The following is a 25849-nucleotide window of genomic DNA, read 5'->3' on the forward strand; positions in this document are numbered from 1 at the left end:
TTACTGAAATTCTGTAGGTATAATACTAAATTCAATATTTATCCAGATCTCAGGGTCTCCTCTGGAACCTCCTCTTTTATCACAGTGTTCCCCCCTTAGTGTATTACTCATATATGTATTAAAAAATCTTTTTAATGAATTAATAAAAGCCAGAGAATACCTTTGTTTTGTTTGATAATATCTATGCAAATTTTTAGTAATATTCATACTGATTATGTGCAAATATTTCATGAGGTTAATGGTAACATTTCTGAAATTAGAAATAATTATGTTCAGATCATCATTTAAAGAATTCTTAAGAAACAAAGAACTCTATTTGGTTTTAAATATCTATATAAATAAATATTCATTCACAAAGACTCTATGAGAGAACATCTCTTGATATTAGTGGTATTTCCAAAAAAGAAATATTATTTATTTTTTGATAACTAAGAAATAAGCAACTAGTACAACCTATAAACATTGCAAAAAGATAAATGAAATAAAGTATAATTAATACCATAGTTACACAGATGACAAAAGCCCTCATAATGTAAGCATATTTCCTACTTCTTATAAACATCAAGGGCATCATTTTACCTGAATCAATTAAATACAGATAATCCCAAGCATTTGGCTTTCCTTTTGGCAAATGCAAACATAAAAGAAAATAGATTAAATATAGCTATGTTGTATACAGAATAAACTATGCTACTGGAATTGCTAAAATAAATCAGAGAGTTTTTGAAAAAGATCATGAATCCTCAGTTCAAACCCTAAGACGACAAGTTAAAATACCCTGTTATCTGACTTTATGGTTACTTAATCATTGATTTGTATACATTTTCTTTCTAACTCAAATGCTTTTATGTCACTTAATATCAGCATCTTGTAATTCTGCCTAGATTTAGGAAGGAATTTTCAACCAGCACTTGCAAGATAAGAACTCTCAGACTGTCAAGAACTTTAAACAGTGATTATGTCTCATGGGAAAAAATATTTTCTATGTTGAACAAAGATTGTACATCATTTATCTTAGAAATTAGACACAAATACAACATCTATTGACTAACCTAAATTCCTGTTGTACAGGAAATCCAAGCAAAACAACAATGCTAAATATTTGGGTTTCCCTTAAAAGTGTAAAGCAGTTTTTACATATCTGAAAGTATTAAGGTATTTCAAGTTTCCCTGCCTCTTCTAGGACACAACTGTTGTAATATAGTATAGTACTGTCAGTGGTTAAGCATGTGGACTCTGAACCTAGATTCCTTGGGTTTGACCATCTCCAACGCTATTTGTACCCTCTCTCTGCCTCAGTATTCCTGTCTGTAAAATAGAAATGGTGACAGCATCTACCTCATAGTGTTGTTATGAGATTTATAACAGTTAGTATATGTAACAGTTTAGTACATTTTAATGAATTCAGTGTATGGAGTTATACAAGCTACACAGTCATCCCTCCATATCCGTGGGTTCCACATCCATGGATTCAACCAACCGCCAGTGGAAAATATTTGGAAAGAAAAATCCAAAAGTTTCAAAGAGCAAAACTTAAATTTACCATGCACTGACAAATATTTACATAACATTTACATTGTGTTAGGTATTACAAGTAATCTAGAGATGATTTAAAGTATACAAGATGATGTGTGTAGGTTATATGCAAACACTATACCATTTTATATAAGGGACTTGAGCGTCCATGGATTTTGCTATCTGAGGGGCGTTCCTGGAACCTATCCTCTGCGGATACCGAGGGACAACTGTATATCAGTGTTAACTGTTACAGCTATATTCAAATATAAGCCATCTGAACCCTTCTTTTTTATTTCCTTTTTCTTCCTCAACTAGAATTATGAGTTCTCACTTTTTTCATAATTACATATTACTATAGTCTCTTTTAGTTACAACTTACCTTTAACTTTCTTCCTTTTATTCTTTACTCATTTTGAGCTGATATTTTTGTGTGTGTGTGTGTTGTGTATTTTATTTTTTTAAATAAATCCACTAGCCGTCTTGTAGCTAACTCCAAAAGTTAGTTTCCATTTCGCAGCCTGCTTGATGTCTCTGTGAAATATGTCTCTACCATTGGATTGTAAGACCCTGATCTATGGTGGCATTGTAATAGAGATGAGGAAAGTTTTAAAAAATATAATAGAAATGAATCAGTGGACATTTGTGATTAATTATTAATTCAATTTGCAACTAATTTAATTCATGATCAATTTAATATGTCCATACAGGGAGTATGAGATCCTTAAGGTTTTCAACAGAGTAGATGTTCATTTTTCCTAACATAAATGAAGGATAGCATGGGGTGGTGGTTGTAGGGTTTGAGTTTGAGCAGTTATAGCATTGTAATTCCCTTGGAAAAAGAAAACAACTTATTTAAGAGATGGCAAACAATCATTCACGCATTTTGTTTTCTTTGTTTACCTTTTAAAACCGATCTCATATGATCCCTCCTGCCTTCATCCCATCCCAGACATCCTATATACTTTGGCAGAGGTATCTTCCTACCATACCACTTTCATGATATTAGTTCCTATGCCTCCAATATAACTGAGTATCAGTTTGACTTACAAAGTCCTTGGTACTTTGGTCCTAGCATAAGTATTTAAGCTTATTATCCAAACACATGTTAGTGCAAGCCCTTTAATCCAGAGAGGATTAAATGTCCCCATAGTTTAGTGCCTTTTTCTATTTTGCACATTTGAGCCTTTGGACATTTTCTTTGGTAAAATTTCCTTTCTTTCTTATTTCCTATCCATTCATAGCCTATCATTCAAGTCCCAGGTAAAATCTAGTATCTGCCAGGCCATTGTGATCTCTATTTCTATAATTCCTATAGATTTTCTCACTGATATTAAATAGTATTATATTTACCACGCACTGCCAGCACCAACCAATAGCAGTGTTAGCAATAGCAATCACAAACATTTGTGGAGTGATTCCCATTGCTTTGAGATTAGGGGCAAAAAGTTGCAGATCACTGGTCACTGTTTTTAAGAGCGCAATATCTATTTGAAGACACTGAATTTATACCAAATATAAAATATTAATAATAATAACAACAACAACAATACAAACTATCCGAATTATAAAATCAGTGATAACAGCATTCTGGTTTTCAACACTTATTCCACCTTCTTTTTCTGCTTTCACCCACCACACATATCCTTTATAACATCAAACATCACTGAGAATGATATACCTTTTTCTTATCTCTTAGTCTTTATACTTATATTCCTTCACCCCAAATGGTCCTTGTTGTTTTTACCCAATAGAAAATTTTCCATTTCAAGGTTTAGCCCATATATTTCCTTATTTAAATCCTTTCATAATGTTCTTCAACTCCACATGGTTATTTACTGTCTTCTTTTTGTTTCCATAGCTTTCAGCTCATATTTTAGAAGAAAGATGTGAGAGGGCATTCCAAACAAGATGAAAATATGAAAATATATACATATATGTATGTGTATTTACATTTACATTACTATTCGTGTGTGTGTGTGTGTGTGTGTGTATATATATATATATATATATATATATATATATATAATTCCAAGAAGTAAATGGGTTTAACTGAGTAATTAATTTAACTGATACAGGGAATTCACATAGGAAAAAATAGGTGGAAAAGATGGATGTGAGACTTTTGTAATAATCTGAGTTCAGTGGAATATTTTGAGATATTGGGGTGATTATTCTTGGTACCTCCTGCTCATTAAATAAATAGATTTATAGATAAATTGATAACATTTTAAATGTAAGCTTCAAGAAGGAATGGACTTGCTTATGTTGTTCACTGCTGTTTCCCCAGCAATTAAAATAGTGCCTGCCACATGGTAGTCTCTCTGCAAGTATTTAATTAAATGGAAGAATGATTCTACTATGGTGTTTTATGAACAGATAAATACTGTTTTCAATTCTGAAACCAGAGGACCATTTCTGACACATTTTTTAAAAATGCAGTGTGAAGCCTTTGAGATTTGATAAGACACCACAGGAGAGACAAAGGAAATAGATGCTTAATTTTAACTCTGTAAATTCATGATTTTTTTGATATAGAGATTTTATGATTTTAATATTACATTTAATATGGCATCACCTCCCTGTGACTTTGTGAGTTAGGTGGGAGAGAGATAAAATCCCAATTTTACAAATGAATATACTGAGGCACTGGTAGAATTTTCTGACTTTACTATATTTTGAAAGAACTTGAGCTGAATTCCAGATTCACTCTAGAATTCAAAATTTTGAATCAAATTTTATAATTGAAAACAACAGGTTTGTAATCCTATGAATGACTTTGTTGTTAGTGGGATTGGTAATTTTGCTTCTGTATCAGAAATTTGGGCCATTCCCTAATGATTATGGATTTCAAAAAATTGCTTTTTTACTTGGCACTTCTTATAAAATACAATCAATTTTATTTTAATATTTAATAAAAATGAATAGACTTCTATTACTATTTATGGATTGTCCAAAATTTGATATATCTTTTTTAATAAATTGAAGAAACAAATGCCTAATGATGATAGACATTGATGATAGACACTCTTAAGACCCATTGGAAAGGTTGTTAAACTTTTAAAACTTGTTAAGAAGGATGGCCACTGAGTACAATAAGAAAAAACTCTGATTGGCAGGAAGCTAGAGGTTCTTTCTGAGGACCTGTAAGCCAGTATGAGTGCTCTATTCGTCTTCTTTGCAACAATATTATGAGCTGAGATTGTGGGATAAGTTTGAGAAAAATGTCTGTGTAATGCATGGGTGAAGAGGGAAAGTGAAAGTAAAATAAATTATAACAGTGATAGTATTTAGTTTTTCCTATTAGAAAACATTGCTTTTTATGTTTTCTCTTGTTTACACATTCATGAAACGCCCCTTTCACTATATTTAGGCACACTTACAGAAATCAGCACATAATTCATAAATTCCTGGCAGTGAACACTGTAAAAAGAGTTTTGTTTCCTCCCCTACCATGTTATTGTGATGGAAATATACAGATCAAAAGCCTGATACCATTTATTCATGAGAGGATAAAAAGAAAAGAAATGAGTACTAAATTATGGGGAAAAAACAACCTTTGGCATTATATAATTGATCACAAAGTCATTAAACTTTCCAGGTCCCAGGAGGTGTGAGTTAGTTGTGGATAGATAATCTCATGTCTAAATAGCCAGGTAATTATTGTTGTAGTAATTCTTATATTAGTGTAGTCTCATGCTGATTTCACTCTTTAAAATATATACATTTAAAATAGGCACTGTGCATCTGAATCTAAGAATTTCTCATGGAATTTTGTCCATATTCAGAAATGGAAAAAAACAAAAACAAAAAAACCTGAATCTCAAGTTAGTCAACATTTAATACACTTGCAGTGCCAGATTATCGTTTTTTTACCAGACTCTTTGGATTGTTCCATTAGTACCTCCGTTATCTTATTTGAGGATGATTTAGTCATAAGGAGGTATAATCTATTGGATCCTCTAAGTAAAGAGGAGTTTTAAAATATAAAGGAAAGGATCAAGATTTAACATGAAAGTTCCCCCAAAGAACTGTGTGTCACTAATGATTCATTACAGTTTTTGGTGCTTGTTTGTAACACTACTTTAATAGACCTTGAAGTAGTTGGTAGAAAACATAGAAACATTTCTCCAAAGTAATTCGATGCTGTCTGGAGAATACAGATCATTCAGTTAAAATTATTTATATAGAGTTTCGGATTTCCCAAGTTCAATTTCATCAGAATAATTCTGCCTCAAAAGATGAAGCTGCCCCCAATGACCCACCTCCTATAGATAAAGGTGGAATTAAGCAATTCTCATGTTAAACAGTTTAGTTCTCAACAAACATAATGTGAACTTATATACAGTTATTTCATCATTAACTGTTGCTATCTTTGTCCGTTGAGAATATTATAATGTCCACCGTCAAGTAAGGAAAAGCTTTGAATTCAATTTTAACATTATAATAAATTTTTAGGACCCCAAAATTGAAAAAAAATCATTTAAAATTTACAGAAGAGGTAATTTGTATTAATTCAGGCATTTAATTGGACTGAGGCTCAAGATACATGACCATGTGTCAAGGCTTCTCTGCTCAATTCAAGATGGACTTTTTTTCCCCCAGTGCTTCATTTCTATGCTTATAGAATATTTTGTGTCAGAAGGAATAATATAAAGTCTGCTCCAGCACCCTAATTTTACACATAAAAAGGCTCCATGATTTGCCCCTAATGCTAAAAGGATAGTGGCAGAGCCAGAACAGAAGCTCTCCTTGCTCCCAGATCTGAGATTTCCAGTAATCACGAGAACTTTTCAGAGAACAAGGAGTGCAACAACCCACATCTAGAAAAATTCTTTGTTTATAAACCTTTAATTTCTTGAGAGTAATTCTAAAATCTGTCAATCTAATTAGATACCTTAGAGATCTTAGAGAATGCTAAGAGATCTCTTCTTACTGCCCTGTGAGTCAGCATCAAGGTCTGTAATATTTTGATTTCTTAATTTCTCCTACACTTTAAAAAATCATCTTTTGAAGATGAAAGAGCCCCAATAAATGTTATGACTGTTTGTTATGCCTTTAAGCATACTTCTTCATCTGAGTGCTGCAAATATTATCCTTGGCCCATATCAGTGTGGTCTAATCAATGCAACTGCTTCCATTCTGGGCTGAGAAACCTGTAACAGGGGATACAAATCATGTACTGACCTCAAACACCTATTACACAAATCTTAAATTCTAAAATTCTCAGTGATAGTAAGTTGGGTTTTCATGTGTGCTAATAAAACATTCATGAACTTGCCCAGGGTGTATATTTAGTTTATGACTAAGTGTTAGTCAGAATTTGGATAAGTGATTTGCTCTTCCTTTTATGTTGTTATTATATGTAATATAGACTGTTAATGGTAAATTTCTTTACCTACATATACCACAATTTGCACACAGGAGGGCAATGGAGAAAATATAGGAATCTATATTTTGTGTGTTGTCTCATTTATAGGCTTTATTTTAATCACTGTATCTTTACAAAGCATTGTGTCTGCTTGGAGCATTTTCTGGAACAAGCTAGAGAAGTCACATAAATTCTTTCCGAAGAGCATGCCCTGGCTTGAGTACTTTGTGGTCAGATAAAAAATAGTCAACATTTTGGTTTCAAAGTTTCAATTTGTTAGTGAGAGGAGTTGCAACATTATGTGAGGCAACAATCTTGTGATTGTGAGATATATATGTGTGTGTATATGTATGTAAATATGTATATGTATACATATGCACATATATGTATGTATACATACATATATATATACACGCACACATATATATCTCACAATTTCTTTATCCACTTATTTATTGATGACTACTTATGTTGTGTCCATATCTTAGCTACTGTAAATAATACTGCAGTGAACATTGGGGTGCATATATCTTTATGAATTAGTGTTTTTGTTCTCTGTGCTATATAGTAGGCACCCACCAGCCATCTACTTCATACATAGTAGTGTACATACACCAATTCCAATCTCCCAGTTCATCCCAACCCCCCCACCTTGGTGTCCATACATTTGTTCTCTACGTCTGTGTCTCTGTTTCTGCTTTGCAAATAGGTTCATCTATACCATTTTTCTAAATTCCACGTATATGCATTAATATATATTTGTTTTTCTCTTTCTGACTTAACATGTGTTTAAATTTTTTTTTAACTTACATATATTTAAAATACATATTTAAAAATGGTAGGTCAAATTGTTATAAAGCCATTGCTTTAGGTAATACAACTCAGAGTAGATACAATTATACATCACAAAATGCATACAGTATATATGACAGTAGAGTTGCCTAATCTTTTATGAGATTATTGTTTTTATTTTGTTTTCTGTCATCAGCTTTGGAAGATACTAAAAAGTTGAACAAAAATTAAGAGGTTAGGCCATATCAAGGAAAAATTAGGTAATCTGAGTAATCTTTAACATAATTTGATGTCCAATTAAGTACAAAGTGCAACATCTCTCTTATTGAGGGATTCTTTTATTATTCTATGGTGTAATGCTTAAGAATACAAACTCTGAAGCAAGACTGGTTAGGTCTACCAATTCCTGGTGGGTTGACTGAACAAATTACTTAACTTTTCAGTGCTTCAGAAGAGGATGGTAATAGTGTGGACTTCCTAGGGATGTTAGAAATATTTAATGAGTTAATGTGTATAAAGTACTTAGACTACAAAGTATTGGGCATGTAATGTTTACTGTAAATGCAATGTATTATCAGGTAATTACAATAACTCCTTTATCCATCTATTCATCCATGAATGTACTTGCTCCTTTTTTTTTTTTAGCCAAAATTTGTTAAACATTTGTCAAAGTAAAATGTAGACTTAATCCCTTCTGAGTAATAACTGAAATTTTGCAAAATGCATCATCTTGGGAATTTTACAGCTAGAATTATGTACTTTTATTTTTCTTTTCTGGAAAATATGAGCACAAACTACTGCTCCAATAAAACAAAACATACGAATATCATGCTATTTGAACTTCTAATGACAAATATATAGTGCTGTATTTTGTTGGCTTTAGAAATTTCTCTGTGTGGCCACTCTCAAAAGAAAATGGCCTCACATGCAAATTCAATATTAGCTGAGATTTCCCACCACTTGGGAAATATGTGGTTGGATTCACTAAAATTGGTCTCATGGTAAGAGCTGAAGAATTGAATATCTGATAACATTACTAACTTGGAACAGAATATCTTGATTTGGCTTTTTTCTGGACTTTAAAATGTTGACTACCTATAATCATTAACCTTGTCTTTTCTTCTGGCCTCTCTTGTTGCTGCTAGGAATTATACCATTTCAAGATATTGTAATTACGATGTTTATGAGGTCAGCTGATAAACACTGCTCACGTCTCCTTGGTTGTTTGATAGCCATAAAATTTAATTTCTTGTTTCTACCAGCATAACTTCAGATTTTAAAAGAATCCTGTCAGATGGCCTCAGAGAAAATATATTTAGGGAAAGAAGATGTGATGGCCTTGAACTTAAATGGTATAACAGAAATTTAATATGATTCCTTAAACAGTCAATAGATAAATGATAACTTATTATCATGATCTTTGTTGAATTAAATAATCCCTATTGTTTATATAGCTATATAAGATTAAGACCAATAGGAAGTGATAAAGGAAAAAAATAGGTTCTTTATATTTATGATGTGTTTATTTTGCTTTTTAAAATGCTAGATCAGTTTATATTATGAAAATCTTGAAGTAATTAAGAATTGAATTAAAGTTACCAGTTAATGGTTTTGTTATTGTTTATGGTTTATTCTGTGGTAAACAAGACTTTACATAATATGGATTTATAAGAAGAGATCAATTTTTCTCTTATGAAAAAACATGAGTTATGAGTGTGTTTATTGACCTAATTACTATTTATCCACTTTATAAGACTAATTGTCATATCCTATAATTGAGGTTTAGCATTGATTAAAGTTGGTAAAATTGATTAAAATTAAATATGGTACTATATTCCCTTGGATATAATGTATATGAAGAATACTGTGTTGATTAAAGTTTTCCAACTGTGCCATGTTACTTGCTAAATATAACCCCACTTTATTTTAAAAGGATATTGTAAAAACTATTTAAATTCTGTTTATCATAAAATGAATATTGTGGTTAAGATTAAATTGTCATTGATAGTAAGGCCATTTTGTGTAATAAAAATTCTATTATAGGGTAATAAGAAGTAATAAATGAAAAACAAATTCTATGATAGTTTATTTGGTGTGGGATTAATTCATAAAGAGGCATGTGTCATTTTACACATTGTTACATTTAATATTTGTTTTGTAATTTGCATGATTGTATCGGAAAAACATTGACTATAAATGCCAGTGGTATAGTTCTCTCTTTTTATTATCGCCATTTTCTTTTCTAATTAGCATCATGGTGCACATGTCTTCAAAACGGTATTTGATGCATATGGTTAATACTATTAAGTCTGATCACATCAAAATTACTTCTTTGCAATTAAGTTGTTTTATTTCCTACTGAAAACAATTTATTTTCAGTATCTTATGATTTTCAAGTTTTTGATAAAAAACAAACTATACCTAATGGGACATTTCAGTTCATAGGTTCTTTTTATTAAAAAGGATGTCATCTCTCTATAAGTACTGACATTTAAAGCCAGTTTTTTTGGAATGGTCTTTTGATCATATATCAAAAGATCCAGTGCAGGCTTTTAAGATGGAGGGATTGTAGGTTTTGTCTAAATGAGCAGATTGAATTTTTATTTGAGAAAGAAACCTCTAAAATGCCTTTTTTCTTTAGAAGAGACCATGGATACCAGGTGTGATGAGAATGCACTGTAGTTATTTCTCTTAGTCTGGTGGTATCAAATGACAACATAGTAATAAATATATATTAAGTATAGAATAAGTGTATACATCTATCATTTATATGCTACATATAGTATGAAATATAAAATATACAATATAATACTCAATGAACATGTACATATTTAAAAATATCTGTCCCACTTTTCCATTTTGACAATTTCAGATATGTTTATTATTTAATTCAGCAACTGCATTTCTCATTTACATTAGGAAATCTAATTGCTTATTACGTTCAAATGATATATATGTACTCAAAAGCAAGTAAGCAGAGTAGTCAGTATATGTAGTTTCATTAAACCAGCTATACAAAAGATGCACATTATTCTCTTGCTATTTATGTATATATGTATATGTATATATAGAGTGTTATATATACAGATATAGACATATGTATATATATAAATATACACATTTTATATACACATATATAAAAATATAATGAAATAAGGATGTATCTACATTTCATTAAACTACATAAACCCACACACATACACACATATTCATGTACACAGAGGTAAAATTCTGTCCAAACTTTGGCTTAATTATAAGGCAATTGCTGACAAATTACTCTCCATAGATCATATTTTTAATAGTAATAATAATAGTAACATTAGCTAAAACTGAGATTTGGGGGGGAATCTCTAAATATGTTTATGATTTCCCCCACCTAATTATAAAAACAGAAATGGCGGGCTTCCCTGGTGGCGCAGTGGTTGAGAGTCCGCCTGCCGATGCAGGGGACACGGGTTCGTGGCCCGGTCCAGGAGGATCCCACATGCCGCGGGGCGGCTGGGCCCTTGAACCATGGCCGCTGAGCCTGCGCGTCCGGAGCCTGTGCTCCGCAACGGGAGAGGCCCGCGTACCGCAAAAAAACAAAAAAAAAAACAACAAAAAAACAGAAATGGCACAAAGTGACCAACGATGGGGAAATTACTGTCCAACAGATGGTACAAATGCAAGATCAGGATCAAACAAAATTTTAAATAACTTCAGTTTAAAAAAAAAAAACACAAATTTTTAAAAGTCTTCCAGGATGAATTGAGCCCGACAGACAACTCTTTTATATATAGACATTCTTAACCATTCCTTTGGTAATTGCTGCCATGTCAGTTCGGTCCATTTCAGTCAGCATTTTGCACTTGGAAGGAAACCATACAATTAAGGAATTGTCCCTGCCCTCACTAAGCGCACTACCATATAAATAAAATCATTTTTTGCTTTTTACCTTGGGGTAGAAATTTTTCAAAAGATGGTCTAAAATTATATAAAGAAATAGAAGTGTTATGATAATGTAAAAATCAGATAATGTAAAATATTTAGATGATTCTACCTTTTTAAAAAATGTGGAAGTTTTGCTAATAGTGAGACTAAAAGATGTTTTGTTTTAGAAAGAAAATAAGTGAAAATTCACATATAGGGAAAATTCAAGTAAGCACAGTATTCCAAATGCTTGTTCATAATGTGAGGATAGATGATGATATAGTGTCAGTTTGCATCAGACACCGAGGCAACATAATTTTGGTCACACTTCTTTCTATTTTATTTTATCTTCCTGCCATTTCTCATGAATGATTTAAACATTTACCATTTATTTTCCTTAAAATTGATTTTAAGTTAAGAGTCTATTATAGCTTGATATACATTTACAACTTTCATTTATATTGTATCATCAGAGTATGGTACAATACAAAGACAAAAATATCAAGTCTGTAACAAGAGATTGTAGTCATTAATTTTTATAATATTTATTTCAGTCTACCTAAGCAGCAAACAAGTAATTATCCATATAGAATTTTTATTAAAGCCACTAAATTTCAATTATAACTAACCTATAAAAATAGATTCAAATTTTTCCCAAAAATAAAACTTTCAATATTATTTTATTACACTTTTCTAACTAATTCACATTTTGATAAATAGTCTTGGGGGGGCATTGGGCACATATGCTTTTCACTTCAAACCCATACATGCACATACACTTTAGTGTCTTTATTGGTGTATAATTGGTATACAATAAACTGCACATAAAGTGTACAATTTGATAAGTTTTAGCATATCTACATACCTGTGAAACATCACTACAAATAAGACAGCAATCATATCCATTTCTCTCAGCAAGTTTACTCATGTCCCTTATTAATCCAACTAAAAAGAATACATACGGTATGGCTTCATTTTAAAACTCTAGAAAATCTATTGTAATAGAATGTGGATAAGTATTCACCTCTTATCAAAATTTGTGTGTGCCTAGGATCATCCAGAAACTGTTCTAAAAACTAAGCAGACAATAGTGAAAAAGGCACAAGAGTTTTCTAATTTTATGGAGATTATAGTCTGGTTGGACTAAAACAGATTGCTTGAATGAACAAACAAATCAGTTTACAAAAAAAGTACTAATGGGTCAGGAAAATATAAAAAGAAACAATTCCCAAATGAAGAAAGGCAAATATGGTATCAGACATCAAGATAAAAAGGCAGTTAGAGTGAGCCAAAGGTTTAAGAAGTCAACAGTTCACAAAACAACACTGATCCAGTTTCTTGCCTCAGGTTTCCAGGTTTGTATAATTTTGTTAAAAGAACTGATCCTAGTATGGTTGCCTTCAATATTTCCCAAAATTACTGAAAAAATAATTCAGCTAGAGTGTTTATTAAAAACACAGAATCGTTGGCCCATTCTGACCTCCTGAGTCAGAATTTCCTGGAGTGAAGCCTAATAATCTGTATTTTTAAAAAACACTGTCCCAGACCCATCTGGGTAACAAGAAACACCTAAATATGATGAACTGCGTGGCAGAGATGAGTGGGAGCTTCCAGCTGGCAGATATTGACAATCCACTTGGCCAGATTTTGACCTATGGAATTAAATATAAGATACATGTATTTTTAAAGCTTGTGTATAAATAAACTAATACATTACTCATGTGGAGGGACCTTTGGAGGAAAGTAAAAGAAGTGCCATCTGAGAAAGTTTTAACACATTTGTGGATTGTCACAGACTGAAAAGATTTCAATATTACCTTATTTATCTTTCTCAGTGCTTTAAGATTCAAATTTTATGTGGCTAGGTCAAATATTGATACATAGAGATGTATTATTTGTTTTTTTTAAATGTAAGTAACCAATACTTGAGTCTATCTATAGTTTATTTTTGTCTACACAAATAGCATTGTGTACAGGGACTAATGAATGGTATTTTCTTATTCCATGTAACACAATTAAGTTTCATGTTTTCATCATGATAACTTTCTTTTGAATAATGAGACACACATCAATCTATATTAAGTGAATTATTAGTCATTTAATTAGCAATTAAAAATTCAACACTTTTAGGTCTTTAAAAAAATCTGCGATGATGAAGGAAGTTTACCTATAACTATTTATTTATGTAGAGTTGTGAAATCCACTGGATGTTGAAAATTAAATATCTTATCTGTATAGGTACTTTGCCTTTTGATCTCACCCCCCCAACATTTAGAACAGTGTCAAGTTTAGAGAATAGGCTACATATAATTTTGATTGATGAAAGGTTGAAAGGATTAAGGAGTTAGAATCTGTTATTGAAGTCTTCTTAAACAATTGTCTAATATTTTAAAACTATTAATACAAACAGTACTTAATTGGTACCTACCCTATACCTGTACTGTAATACAGAATCAGACTGCAGTCTTATAAAAAGTTTGTATCATTGTTCCTATTTTAAAGATAGAATTTACATTCATAGTGGTTAAGTAACTTAAACAGAATCACTCAGCTAGGAGATGGCTGGTTGCCAAAGGATTTGAAGCCAATTCTGCTTGACTTCAAAGCTGTCTGTGTCATGGCATCCCTTCCCATCTAAGGACACTGTGCCCTAAACTAGCTTCTATATTTGAAAAGTTAGGATGATATGCTGTTTTACATAACAGCAGACTTTTGTATGTCATTGCTTGTGCCATTGAGATGTTAGAGATTTCTACATTATATAATTATCAATAAGTCAAACAGACACAGATTGGCAATTTTTAACCACTAGATATATATACTGGAATTAAACAATTAAGCAAATGGATGGCAGATGGTGGGAGCCACTGTTGAAGTAGGAGGTTACAGATAGGGTGAAGAAGATAGAATAATCTGTGTGATAACTGATTAGAGTTGGTGACATCAGTTTACACTTATGTTTAGCTTAACATATATATATATATATATATATATATACACACACACACATATAGTTATATTTAGAAATGTTTACAGATATACACAGGTTAACATACACCCATTTATTTCCTGGCTTTGCCAGCTGAGAGGGCCAAGAAGCAAAACCCCAGTAGCAAGGAGCACACTTATCCAGACCTTGGAATTCTCCAATAAAAGAAACCAGTGTTCCTAGGAGAAATTACTTATTCTATGATTGAGGACAGTAAATAAACAAGATAGACCTAGCGCATCTGGTCTTGCAGTGCCAGGGAGAAAGAAAGTGATGTAGAAAACAGACAGAAAAACCCGGGATGATAGGGGTATGTCAAAGAGACATAGGAGCTAACTGAAAGAGTAATCAATGGCCAAACCTTTAACAATATGAGTAAAAAATAAAGTATTAGATTATAAGCTAAAGTATAAAAAACCTAGGTTGAAGAGACAATATTTTGGGCAGATACTGAGTGTGATCCTGGGGTATAAAAAGGATAATAAGTAAAAATAAGGAAATCTGAATAAAAATGAACTTTAATTAATAATAATGTACCAATATTGGTTCATTAATTGTGATAAATATACTGTACTGTTGTAGGAAACATCTTACAACATCTTTTTAAAAAATTTTTATCGGAGTATAGTTGATTTACAATGTTGTGTTAGTTTCTGTGGTACAACTAAGTGAGTCAGTTATACATATATCCACTTTTTTGTAAAGATGTTTCTAATAGAGGACATTAGGTGTGGGATACAGGGAATCTCTCTGTACTACTTTAATAATCTTTCTATAAATATAAAAACATTCTCAATTTAAGTTTTTTAAGTTCAATTAGACAAATTAGCCCATAATGGGAAATGTTACTAAGGGATAAATATCTTGCTTTATTATAGTGGTATTCAAAGTTCACCTCCAATATAGAAGCTACAATACAGAAACAATTTGGGATGTTTCCACATAAGATGAAACTTAGAAGCTATGTAAATTATTTTCTATTCACAACTCGATTCCTAGTATTTTTGTTCTTCTTACACTAGGATGGTAATAGTTTTATGATGTAACATCATCCAGTGCAATTTTACAAGAAGCAATGCTCTGTGTCATAATTCTCATTTTGTTCCAGGCTTACTTAATAAATGGTTGAGTAGATAAAGAATGAGCAGACGGTATTAGTGAGGGAGATGAATGAAATAAATTAAACATGCCCTGCAATTGACAAATCTGGTTACAGTTATTTTAATGTACATATTATCTGTAAAATACTTTGCAGTAGGGTAAGAGTGCTTACATTTACAATTTGCACATCATCGTTGTGTCTCCAGGAGCTGTCAGTGTCCCCACTTTGATCAGCTTTACACAAATGATGCAGAGATGGTCCCGTCACAGAGCAAATTATTCTTGAATTACTCTGAGCTGAGAAGTGGTTTCCTCTTCTCCCTCCATTCTGAACCATGATTTAAAGGATATTATTTAGCCTCTGAGACAACAAAGTTGGAAAACAATGGTGTTTATTAAATCAAACAGTCTTTGAAAGCCATACAGTTTATGTTTAACTTTGATGGATGTAAGTAAATAACAAAGAATTCCGCTTTAGGCTGGTTATGTCTGTGCTGATGTTTATTTGATAGCTTCATGTTGAAATGGTTGATTATTTTATTAAAGAATTGATTGCTTTAAAATAAAGCATAAATCTCCAAATAATAAGATCCCAGTATATGCAAGTAAGATGAGAAAAACTCGGTTTTGAATGATACATGATGATGTATGTATTTCCCATTCATTCATTCATGCATGTTTCCATTCAATAAAAATTTATGAAATATCTATATGCCAAGTAATTTTCTGGTGCCGGGAATATAGCAGTGAACTAAACCAAATTAATCCCTGTCTTCATGGAGCATACATGTTAAATGCAATTATGAATAGAAAGTTGGCAGCACTATCAATTTATTAAGTGAAAACTGATAGCTACCTACAAGAAATACATCAATCAAAATGAGAATGTTTGCAATGTAGTAAAATGAGTGAAGAACTTTAAAGACAGTCTTTGTCTGGATCTTTACTAAAGTATAATGCAAAAAATATGTAGTGGTAATGGGAAAGTGAGTATAGTTTATAATTTAAGATAATTCATAAAGGTATTCACTACTGAACAAAGTACATTAAAAAAAATTCTACTGTCTTCCTTAATTCTCTGTTCCTGTTTCTGTCAGTAAATTTGCTATTTTCCTACAAACACTATGATGAGCTAGGGGGCTTATAGCTTCCTCTTTCTTGTTTCCATGTCTTCTGAATGCTTTGTCCACAATACCAAATATGGCATGACTTTTCCCTCATGAGGGAATCAATAGGGACTTTGAACTTATGCCAAAATGTGACTGTGAGAACCACCAGTCCAGTGAAGTTTCTGTGGAAGTAAATACACTGCAATTTCAAAACTTCTTTTAGACAATTTTAGCTTTGTATGCACACTATGTGTTCTGTAGTAGTCCAGAAAATTTGTGGAGCTGGACATGTTTAAGAAAAGCAGATAAGGCTGAAATTATGCATCCTCTGAATCTGAATACCACAAAAAGTGCTATGATTAAAAGAATAAAAGTACATTTTATAGTACCAAAGTCATCATCACCCTATTATGAGTACATAAAACACTAGAAAACACTAGTTAACAAATTTTGCTCTTACAGAGTATATCTGTCTCTATTTTAATTTTATTGAAAGACACTTCACACGTTTCATAGATGAGTTTGTTGACATAATACATAATAAAAAATAAAGGTTTTTCTCTATATTTGATTTTTTACCACCAGTCATTTATTCCATACATATTTATGGAATCCTTCTCTGTTCGGGTGCTGTTCTAGATCTAGGGATTCAGCTGTGAATGAAATAAACGATATTCCTGCTTTCATAAAAATTACATTTTACTTGAGAGGACTGAAAAAAGCAAATATAGAATTAAGATATGAATATCAGATGGTGGAAGTTCAAGAACTAGGGAGAAAAATAAAACACTGAAGAAACAGAGGGCATGGTGAGGTGAGGGGGGCTGAGGTCGAGAACAGACAAGAAAGGTCTCAGTGAGAAACCCGGAGCAGGGAGAAAGCCCTGGAGAAGTCAGGGTGAGAAGCACCTCTGAATAATAGGATGTAAATACAAAGATCCTTAGGCAGTAGTGTGCCTAAAGACAGCCAGCCTGGGTAGAGCTGCTGAAGAAGGGTAGCAGGAGATGATGAGGTCAGAGATGTAGAGAGCCATACGGTAGTGATGCTTGTATGCATTTGCACATTTGGCTTTCACTCTGCAGTGAAACAGAGAGACACAGAGGAGTGACAGGATCTCACTTCTGTTTTTAAATGATGAGCCTCTTCCCCACACCCTTGTCACACCAGTATGGGGCTCACCAAACAGTTCTAAACTTTGTTCTTGCAGTCTGTTGCTCAAAGTGGTGCCTCTGATTTGATTACATTTTTGGAGGTGTAGAAAAAATAACTAAACATGACGAATTAGAGTGTATTACTTTGTCTGAACACTGCTGGAAATTAAAATAGTTAGAAATACTATACATATATATGTATATAACATATCTTTAAATTTTAATCTCACCAGATGTCTAATACTGTTCACATAGGGCTAAGCCTGTGGTTATACACTATTCACTATGGCTGACCTCTTTTCCATCTTATTATATGTATACATTATATAAATATATATGTATATATAATGTATATACATTATAAAATATGTATTTTATATATAAAATATGTATATTATATATTATTTCTCTATCTCTTTATACATACACACACACACACATATATATATGTGTGTGTGTGTGTATATATATATATATATAAAATATATATATATATATATATATATATATATATATATATATATATATATACCATCCAGTAGTCCATGATGGTTTTTTTCCTTGGTTGTCTATAAAAGCTGAAAACTACAAAAATAAAGGTTATCTACATCAAGAAAAGTATTTGTCAATACCTCTTTATGGTGTCAAACCGAGAGTCTATACAAGTCTTAACAAATTGATAAAAAATGGATGTTGAAATAAATATTCATATGTGTGTGACTTCAAATTCAAAATATTCAGATATACCTAAAATAGCATATCTTTTTTCTATTTTCATCAGTGTCATTTAATAGACACTGGCAAATAGCAATGACCACCATAAACGATTGTGATTTCTATTGAAATATTTGGGGAAATGGAAATGAAGGAAAATGTCTCTTTTATTTGCTATTGTTTTCAATATATTAACACATTTAATAGCATATTTTTAAGAAAAACTCCACTATATTTAATGTATGAATTTCAGTGGTTATAGGACCCATATGATTTCAAAAATAAGAAATTATAAGAGTTTTAATGCTGTAAAAATGTGGTAATATAGATAATTATGTATTATTAGTGTAATGGGATATATTATACAGAGTCCACAAATTTTAGGAATATAGAATATACATAAGGTCATCAAGAACATCTTTATTTTATCAAAAGTAAGATAGTTTATGTATCTAAACTTTATAGAGAAAATGTAGACTTAAGATTCTATGTGACTACAATTTTATTACAGAAAATTCTCAGGATATTAGTTGATTTATATTTTTTTAAAACACTTCAAAATCTGTAAAAATTGTATATAAAGTATAATTGTTTCCAAGTAAAATGAAAATTTAATTATTTGGGATTTTTATTATTCTACATGTCAAGAATGCCCAATATACATTATAGACAGGTGTAATTTCAAGGCTCTGTTAATCATGCTACTCTTTATTTTGCAGCTCCCTCTCCAGTCACCAATGTGAAAAAGGGGAAAATTGCAAAAAACAGCATCTCTTTGTCTTGGCAAGAGCCAGATCGCCCCAATGGAATCATCCTGGAGTATGAAATCAAATATTTTGAAAAGGTGGGACTAAGAATAAAGAATATCTTTTCTTCTTCTTTTTTTTTTTTAATTTTAGAAACTGCAGTTATCCAATTTATAGAAAAGCGTGTTGGTATTTTATGTGTAAATCAATGACAATTGACTTGCAGTCATGATTATGAAAGCTGGAAGTGTACAGGGAGCACTTTATTTGTGTTCTGCTGCTGCCAAATAATTTACACCGCCAGGATACTGCCGTAGAGTCTAACATTAGCTTAACTAGGGTTCACAGCATTAAAAGATGAAATCATAGGACATTTTCAAAGTGTCCCAAACACTGGAGTTGTTAACCTTCAGTAGTAACTGCAGTGTACCACAAGGAAAAACACATTCTTATGGCCAGTAACCCTGCATAATACCTATACTATTAAGGAAGTATAGGCAGATAAGGTGTATATGTACCTTATAATTTTAAAATATAACAAAAATCTAACACTGTAGCATAAAATTTATTTTAAAAATTTGAGGGCATAAAATTGGAAGTGTATGCTTCACATTCCCTATAGTTTCTTGATTTCCTCTTCTTCACTGAGTTGGCTCCTAGGTCCACTCTCACATGTTTTGGCATAATAGTTGTTGAAATCTAAAGGCAATAATCATCCCTCTTCCTCTTTGCTGAATCCACAACTGAATGAGCTATTGATAAAGGAATAAACAGGTGGAAACTAAAGATGAACTTATAATTTCTAAAGCTGGACTGGAATATTTGGCTTAGATATGTAGCCACCTTGTTGCTTCCATGTTGGAAGCGACAACTCCCACCCTATTTCACTGTGATTTTTTGTACAGACTAGATCTGAATGGCATACACTACTTAGAACAACCTGAGTTCTAATAGACCAGATAAAGATAGATGAGTGCCCAAACTAGTCTCTAAGAGGTGGATAGGAGACCCTGGCCCAGACGTATGTGTCCTATGGAGGTAGGAGTATAAAAGATTGCTGACATAATGCAGAGAAGCAGATCCCAAAAGAGAAGGGAAGGAAGGGCTCAGCCACACTTACCCAGTTGCTTCTCCCAAACTCCCAGAGACATTGCTCCTTCTCTCTTGGGGAAGAATGAAAAGGGTGGAAGTTCAAAAACTTACTCTGCAATACCTAAGAAATTGTCCAAGGTAGAACATTGGAAACGAGAGGGGAAATGAATGGTCCCACTTATACTAATGCAAAAGTATCATGAGAAATACTGATATCCTGTTAATGAAAGTTACTTAAAAATTCAACATTCCATTTATATGCATAGATGAAAGATTATAGATAAAACCTTGAAATACATTGAAGTAATTCATAGCATTTGTTAAAAAACTTTCTTGCAACTGATTATTTTTAAATAAATTTTATTTATTTATTTATTTGGCTGCATTGGTTCTTCGTTGCTGCACACAGGCTTTCTGTAGTTGCTGCAAGCAGGGGCTACTCTTTGTTGTGGTGTGCAAGCTTCTCTTTGTGGCTTTTCTTGTTGTGGAGCATGGGCTCTAGGCACGTGGGCTTCAGTAGTTGTGGCACATGGGCTCTAGAGTGCAGGCTCAGTAGTTGTGGTGCACGGGCCTAGTTGCTCCATGGCATGTGGGGTCTTCCCGGACCAGGGCTCAAACCCGGGCCCCCTGCATTGACAGGCAGATTCTTAACCACTGTGCCACCAGGGAAGTCCCAATTCATAGCACTTTTTAATTGCTTCGTTCATCATTGATTCAACAATTACCTGTGTAAAGATACAACAGAGAACAAAACAGCCAAGTTTATGTGGGGGAGAGTGAGGTTATCTACATTCTTTTTAGGTTTTGGATGTCTATACAATATTCATATATTCATTTTATAAATAGATAAATAAAAGCTCAATTATCATGTTTGAAATAGTTGTCTCTAGGAATGATTTGCTGGTGGCATTATATGTAACTAGTGGATTATTATGGAACACAAATGAAGATACTTATATTTCAAAAATATATATATTATTTAATACATTATTCACCAAGAGTGTCCTAAGAAAATACCTCTGAGACAAAGCTATATTGCAATAAAATTTACAGTGTTTACTGAAAAAAAATAGGGTAAACCAAATAAAATGTTTTAATATTAATACCCTCACTGATTCCCGTTTCTCTGGGAGTAGTGGTCCAAACTGAATTGCCAATGCTAGAAGTCTACAATTTAAGCACATGCTGTATCCAAAAACAATTGGTTAAATTAATGTTTACATTCCTTTTTCAAGTTTTTTGTAAGCTTTATTACTGCATACTAATGCAAAGCTAGGCAAATATATATATATATATCTCTTTATGAATTCTTTTGTAAACATTTTAAGTTTCCAGATTTTTATTGTAATTAAATTGATTTTAAAAGAAGTTGAGGTGCATAATGACATTTTAAAATAAATATACTATGAAGACTATATATTTGAATATACATATCTTAGATGAAATAAAGTTCAACAGCAGGACGACTAAAAGTTTAACAAGTACTTGTTTTCCTGCATAGTTTTTCTTTACCTGAAGCAACTAGATGGACCAATGAGTTTGTCTTTTTTTTTTTTAACATCTTTATTGGAGTATAATTGCTTTACAGTGGTGTGTTAGTTTCTGCTTTATAACAAAGTGAATCAGTTATACATATACATATGTTCCCATATCTCTTCCCTCTTACGTCTCCCTACCTCCCACTCCCTATCCCACCCCTCCAGGCGGTCACAAAGCACTGAGCTGATCTCCCTGTGCTATGCGGCTGCTCCCCACTAGCTATCTACCTTACATTTGGTAGTGTATATATGTCCATGCCTCTCTCTCGCTTTGTCACAGCTTACCCTTCCCCCTCCCATATCCTTTTTATTTTGTCTTTAAGGAAATTGTCCTGATTTTTTTTCCCCTTATGAGTAACCTTCGATTGTTTTTACTCTTACTTCCCAGCATATGCATGAGTCTCATATACATAATATTCATTAAGAGCAAGGATTTATCTTTTTTTTTTTTCTTTTAAGCTGCTGCTTCTGTTAAAACAAGGAGTTACTCAACAAGTGGTGGGGCATAGTCCTTTTCTATTAATGTTGATTCTAATTAATTTTATCCATGTTGTGGAAATATTTTCTTTATAGTTCATGTTTATATTTATTTCAGTAAGATTTGGTTTTACACTTAATATTTTATATTTAAAGCTGTATTAATACATTCTATTATCTGCATAACTGAAAGTAAGAAAAAATGATTTGGGGAGCAAAGATTTCTATTCATATTCTCAATAAATGAATAACAAGTTGCCTACCTACATGCTTTTAACGCAGCAACCCTTATATATTATTTTGGGGAAGTTAACTTTTGGTCAGTGTTTTCCATTTTACAGAGAAGATACTAATTCCCGACTTTTTTGCCAAGCAAAATTATTGAGCACACCAGTAAAATACACAAAAAGGTTGGGTTTTTTTTTAACACTTTAAGAAGGAAAAAAAAAGGATAATGAGCTTTTATACCATGTATTGAGGTGGGGGTCCTGATAGGTTTCCAGAGCTCATTTTGAATCTTCAGAATGATACCACCATTTTATTGGATGGCTCTTGGCCAGACACAGGTGGCAGAGCTTTCCAGGGCTCACACATTCGCCAGCTGGCATTTCTGCCTGTGATTGCCCTGCTCTAATAGAGGTCATTGGGCCTCTCTGCTCCTGCATGGTGATGGGCCCATTGCCATCTCTTAATTAAAGACAGAGGCAGAGGGAAGCTGCCCTTTGGCAGGGTGTTTGCCAGCTGGCTCCTTCCCCTCGCTGCCTGTGAACAGTGTTTGCTAAGCAGCTGGGGAATGTAGCTCATTTGCTCAGCTGGGGCATGAAGGCAGCAAACCACTACCCTGACCAAGGACTTGGCAACATTTGGTTGTGGGTGTTGAAGATGTGTGTATAGGTTTGTGAAATGGAGAAATTTATGAGGATGATTTAAAGGAGTGGATCAGAAGCAAATTTTAGAAGATAATTCGAGGATTCAAAATGTGTATTTATGGGTTTTGATCCCTTAGATATATTCGCTAAGTCTCTTCAATAATATAGTATTCAACTAACTCAGATAGACAACGTACCATTAGACCCGCAATAAGGAACCACTGAGACATACATAATGTTAACAGATAAATCAGACGGAATGCTGTATAATTTTGTATAATCAACTGATGTTAGATTATACATTTATTTCAAGGAACAGCATTCCAGTTTCCTTGCAATGATTTTTTTTCTATTTTTGACAAAATTATCAATTTCTACTTTTTCAATAGTTAAGAGTTACAATCATGTAAGCTTTTAAATTTTTTTTTTTCTTTTCAGTAGAAGAATTTGCCATCATGCTATAGGGTAAAATCAAATTTACCTAGAAGTTGTAATGCTCAGAAGATTGTGCTGGGTACTATGTATATTATCTCTATCTCTGTGTCCTCACAGAGTCTTGATAAATAATTTCATCCTATTTTAAAGAAGAAAAAAACTTAGGTTGAGTGCATATCCACATTTACACATGTACTTAGTTAATAACATGGTTGGAATTCTAACCCTGATATTCCTATGCTATTTTTCATTAAAAAAAAATCTTACTTTACATATAAATGTTAATACTTCATGTAAAAATCCTAATTATATCAAATATAACAGAATCATAACTTCAGTTTTGTCTAGATTTTTCTCATGAACTCAAATTCCCTTTAAACAAAATGCAAATAGTAGTGAACATATATTTTATCATTTTTTACTGAAAATTACTGATTAAATCACAGCCAAACTGGAAAGGATAATATTACTAAGAAAGTCTTACACATTCAGTCATAAACTTGAGTGTACTCAGATTATCAGTAACTACAATAGTTTATAGAAGCTATTTACCCCTTTTAAAAGGAACACATCAAGAAATTGCCTGCTTTTTTTACTGTTCTACCCCTAGCAAACAGAAGGGGTAATAGAGTAGACAAGATCAATAAATATTTCTGAGTGAAGAAAATGACTGACATTACTAGGTAAAACTTTATAGAATTTATTTTTCTACTTTAAATTCTTTGAAAACTCTAACAAAGTTTCCTAAGCACTTTAGAGACTAGGCACTTAAACTAACGTGAGTGTTAAAAAAAAACAAAGATCAATTGTTTATGTAGACTGAATCAGAAAAACCTATTTGGATTAGAATTTAAACCATATCTATCTATAGAGAAATTTGGATATACATAACCCTAAGAAAATTTTATATGTTTGAACGTATTAAATGAGGAATGGTAAACTGCTTTAAGGGAAGAATATTTACCCATTGTTTATTGTACATTGTATTGGTGGTAGCATAGAATATGGTTAGATGTTGACTTTGATGTGTCAAATTAGAAAAAAATTAAAATAATAATTATGACAATTAAAACATGTGCTTTACAGTTTAATACATGTTTTCACTTGCATTATCTGTTTCATTCTTACAACATTTCTGTGAGAATATCCAGCCACCAATTTTTATCCCAATTTTACAGATAAGGAAACTGAGGATAAAGTAAAAATGGGTTTGCTGTGTTTTAGCACGTGATTTCAATGTTCACACTAAAGGCACAGCATGGCATGCTGTAAACTTCAAGGAACAAGGAGTGTGGTTTGCATTTGTTTTACTTTTTAATAGCATTATGAACATTAAATAATAACCTTATTCCTACTAGAGTACTTGAGAAGTAAATGTTATTTTCTTGTTTTCAATTTTCTTTTTCTCATTTAGGAAAAATAAATCCTTTGCATGTTGTTTCCCTTGGATCTTTTTTAAAAATCAATACATTTTTTCTGCTTGTAAAGACAAAATTCCCTGAAATATTTAGAAAATAATGATTTACAGGCATCAATAAGTTCTTTTAAGTAAAGCCCAATTCTTAAAAAAGGGGAATAAAATCTCTAATCATAACCTATCTTTAATTCATCCTATAATATCTATCAGAAATTTAATACATGTGAAAAGACCTTAAGGAAAAAACAAGCTTAGCCAAAAATTCACACAGAAAAACATAAGGGAAGAGAAAGTTCAAAGCAGGGAATGTGTATTAAATCTTTACGTATCTAACACTTTATATTCAGAGTGGTAACTTCAGAGATAATGAGGAGTTATAGATGGTTTGTCTAGACTTTTGTTAGCAGTCAAAATAGGAATAGTTCCTCTCTGTTTCACTTTCCAAAGCTATCTTTTAGGTGACTTTTTCCCCTTCATCTCCATTCACTACTAACCCAGCCCAAACACATGAGAGTGAAAAAATGAAGTTTTAAAAAAGGAAAAAATTATTTTGCTTATGTGAAATTTTTCTTTAAAACTCACTGTTTCGACTTAGTGAGTTAAAATTAAATTTCTCCAGTGAAG

At 32.2% G+C, this 25849-nt stretch overlaps 1 protein-coding gene across 1 annotated transcript in view; it reads left to right on the forward strand.

Moving 5' to 3' along the window:
* Positions 1–25849, forward strand: part of EPHA5 (EPH receptor A5) — a 318271-nt gene that overhangs the window by 194575 nt on the left and 97847 nt on the right. Inside the window, exon 6 of the mRNA XM_060012452.1 lies at positions 19371–19558. Coding sequence (XP_059868435.1) covers positions 19371–19558 — 188 coding nt within the window. The remainder of the gene's footprint in view (positions 1–19370; positions 19559–25849) is intronic.

Source organism: Delphinus delphis, chromosome 5, assembly GCF_949987515.2.
Source record: "Delphinus delphis chromosome 5, mDelDel1.2, whole genome shotgun sequence".
Taxonomy (NCBI): Eukaryota; Metazoa; Chordata; class Mammalia; order Artiodactyla; family Delphinidae; genus Delphinus; species Delphinus delphis.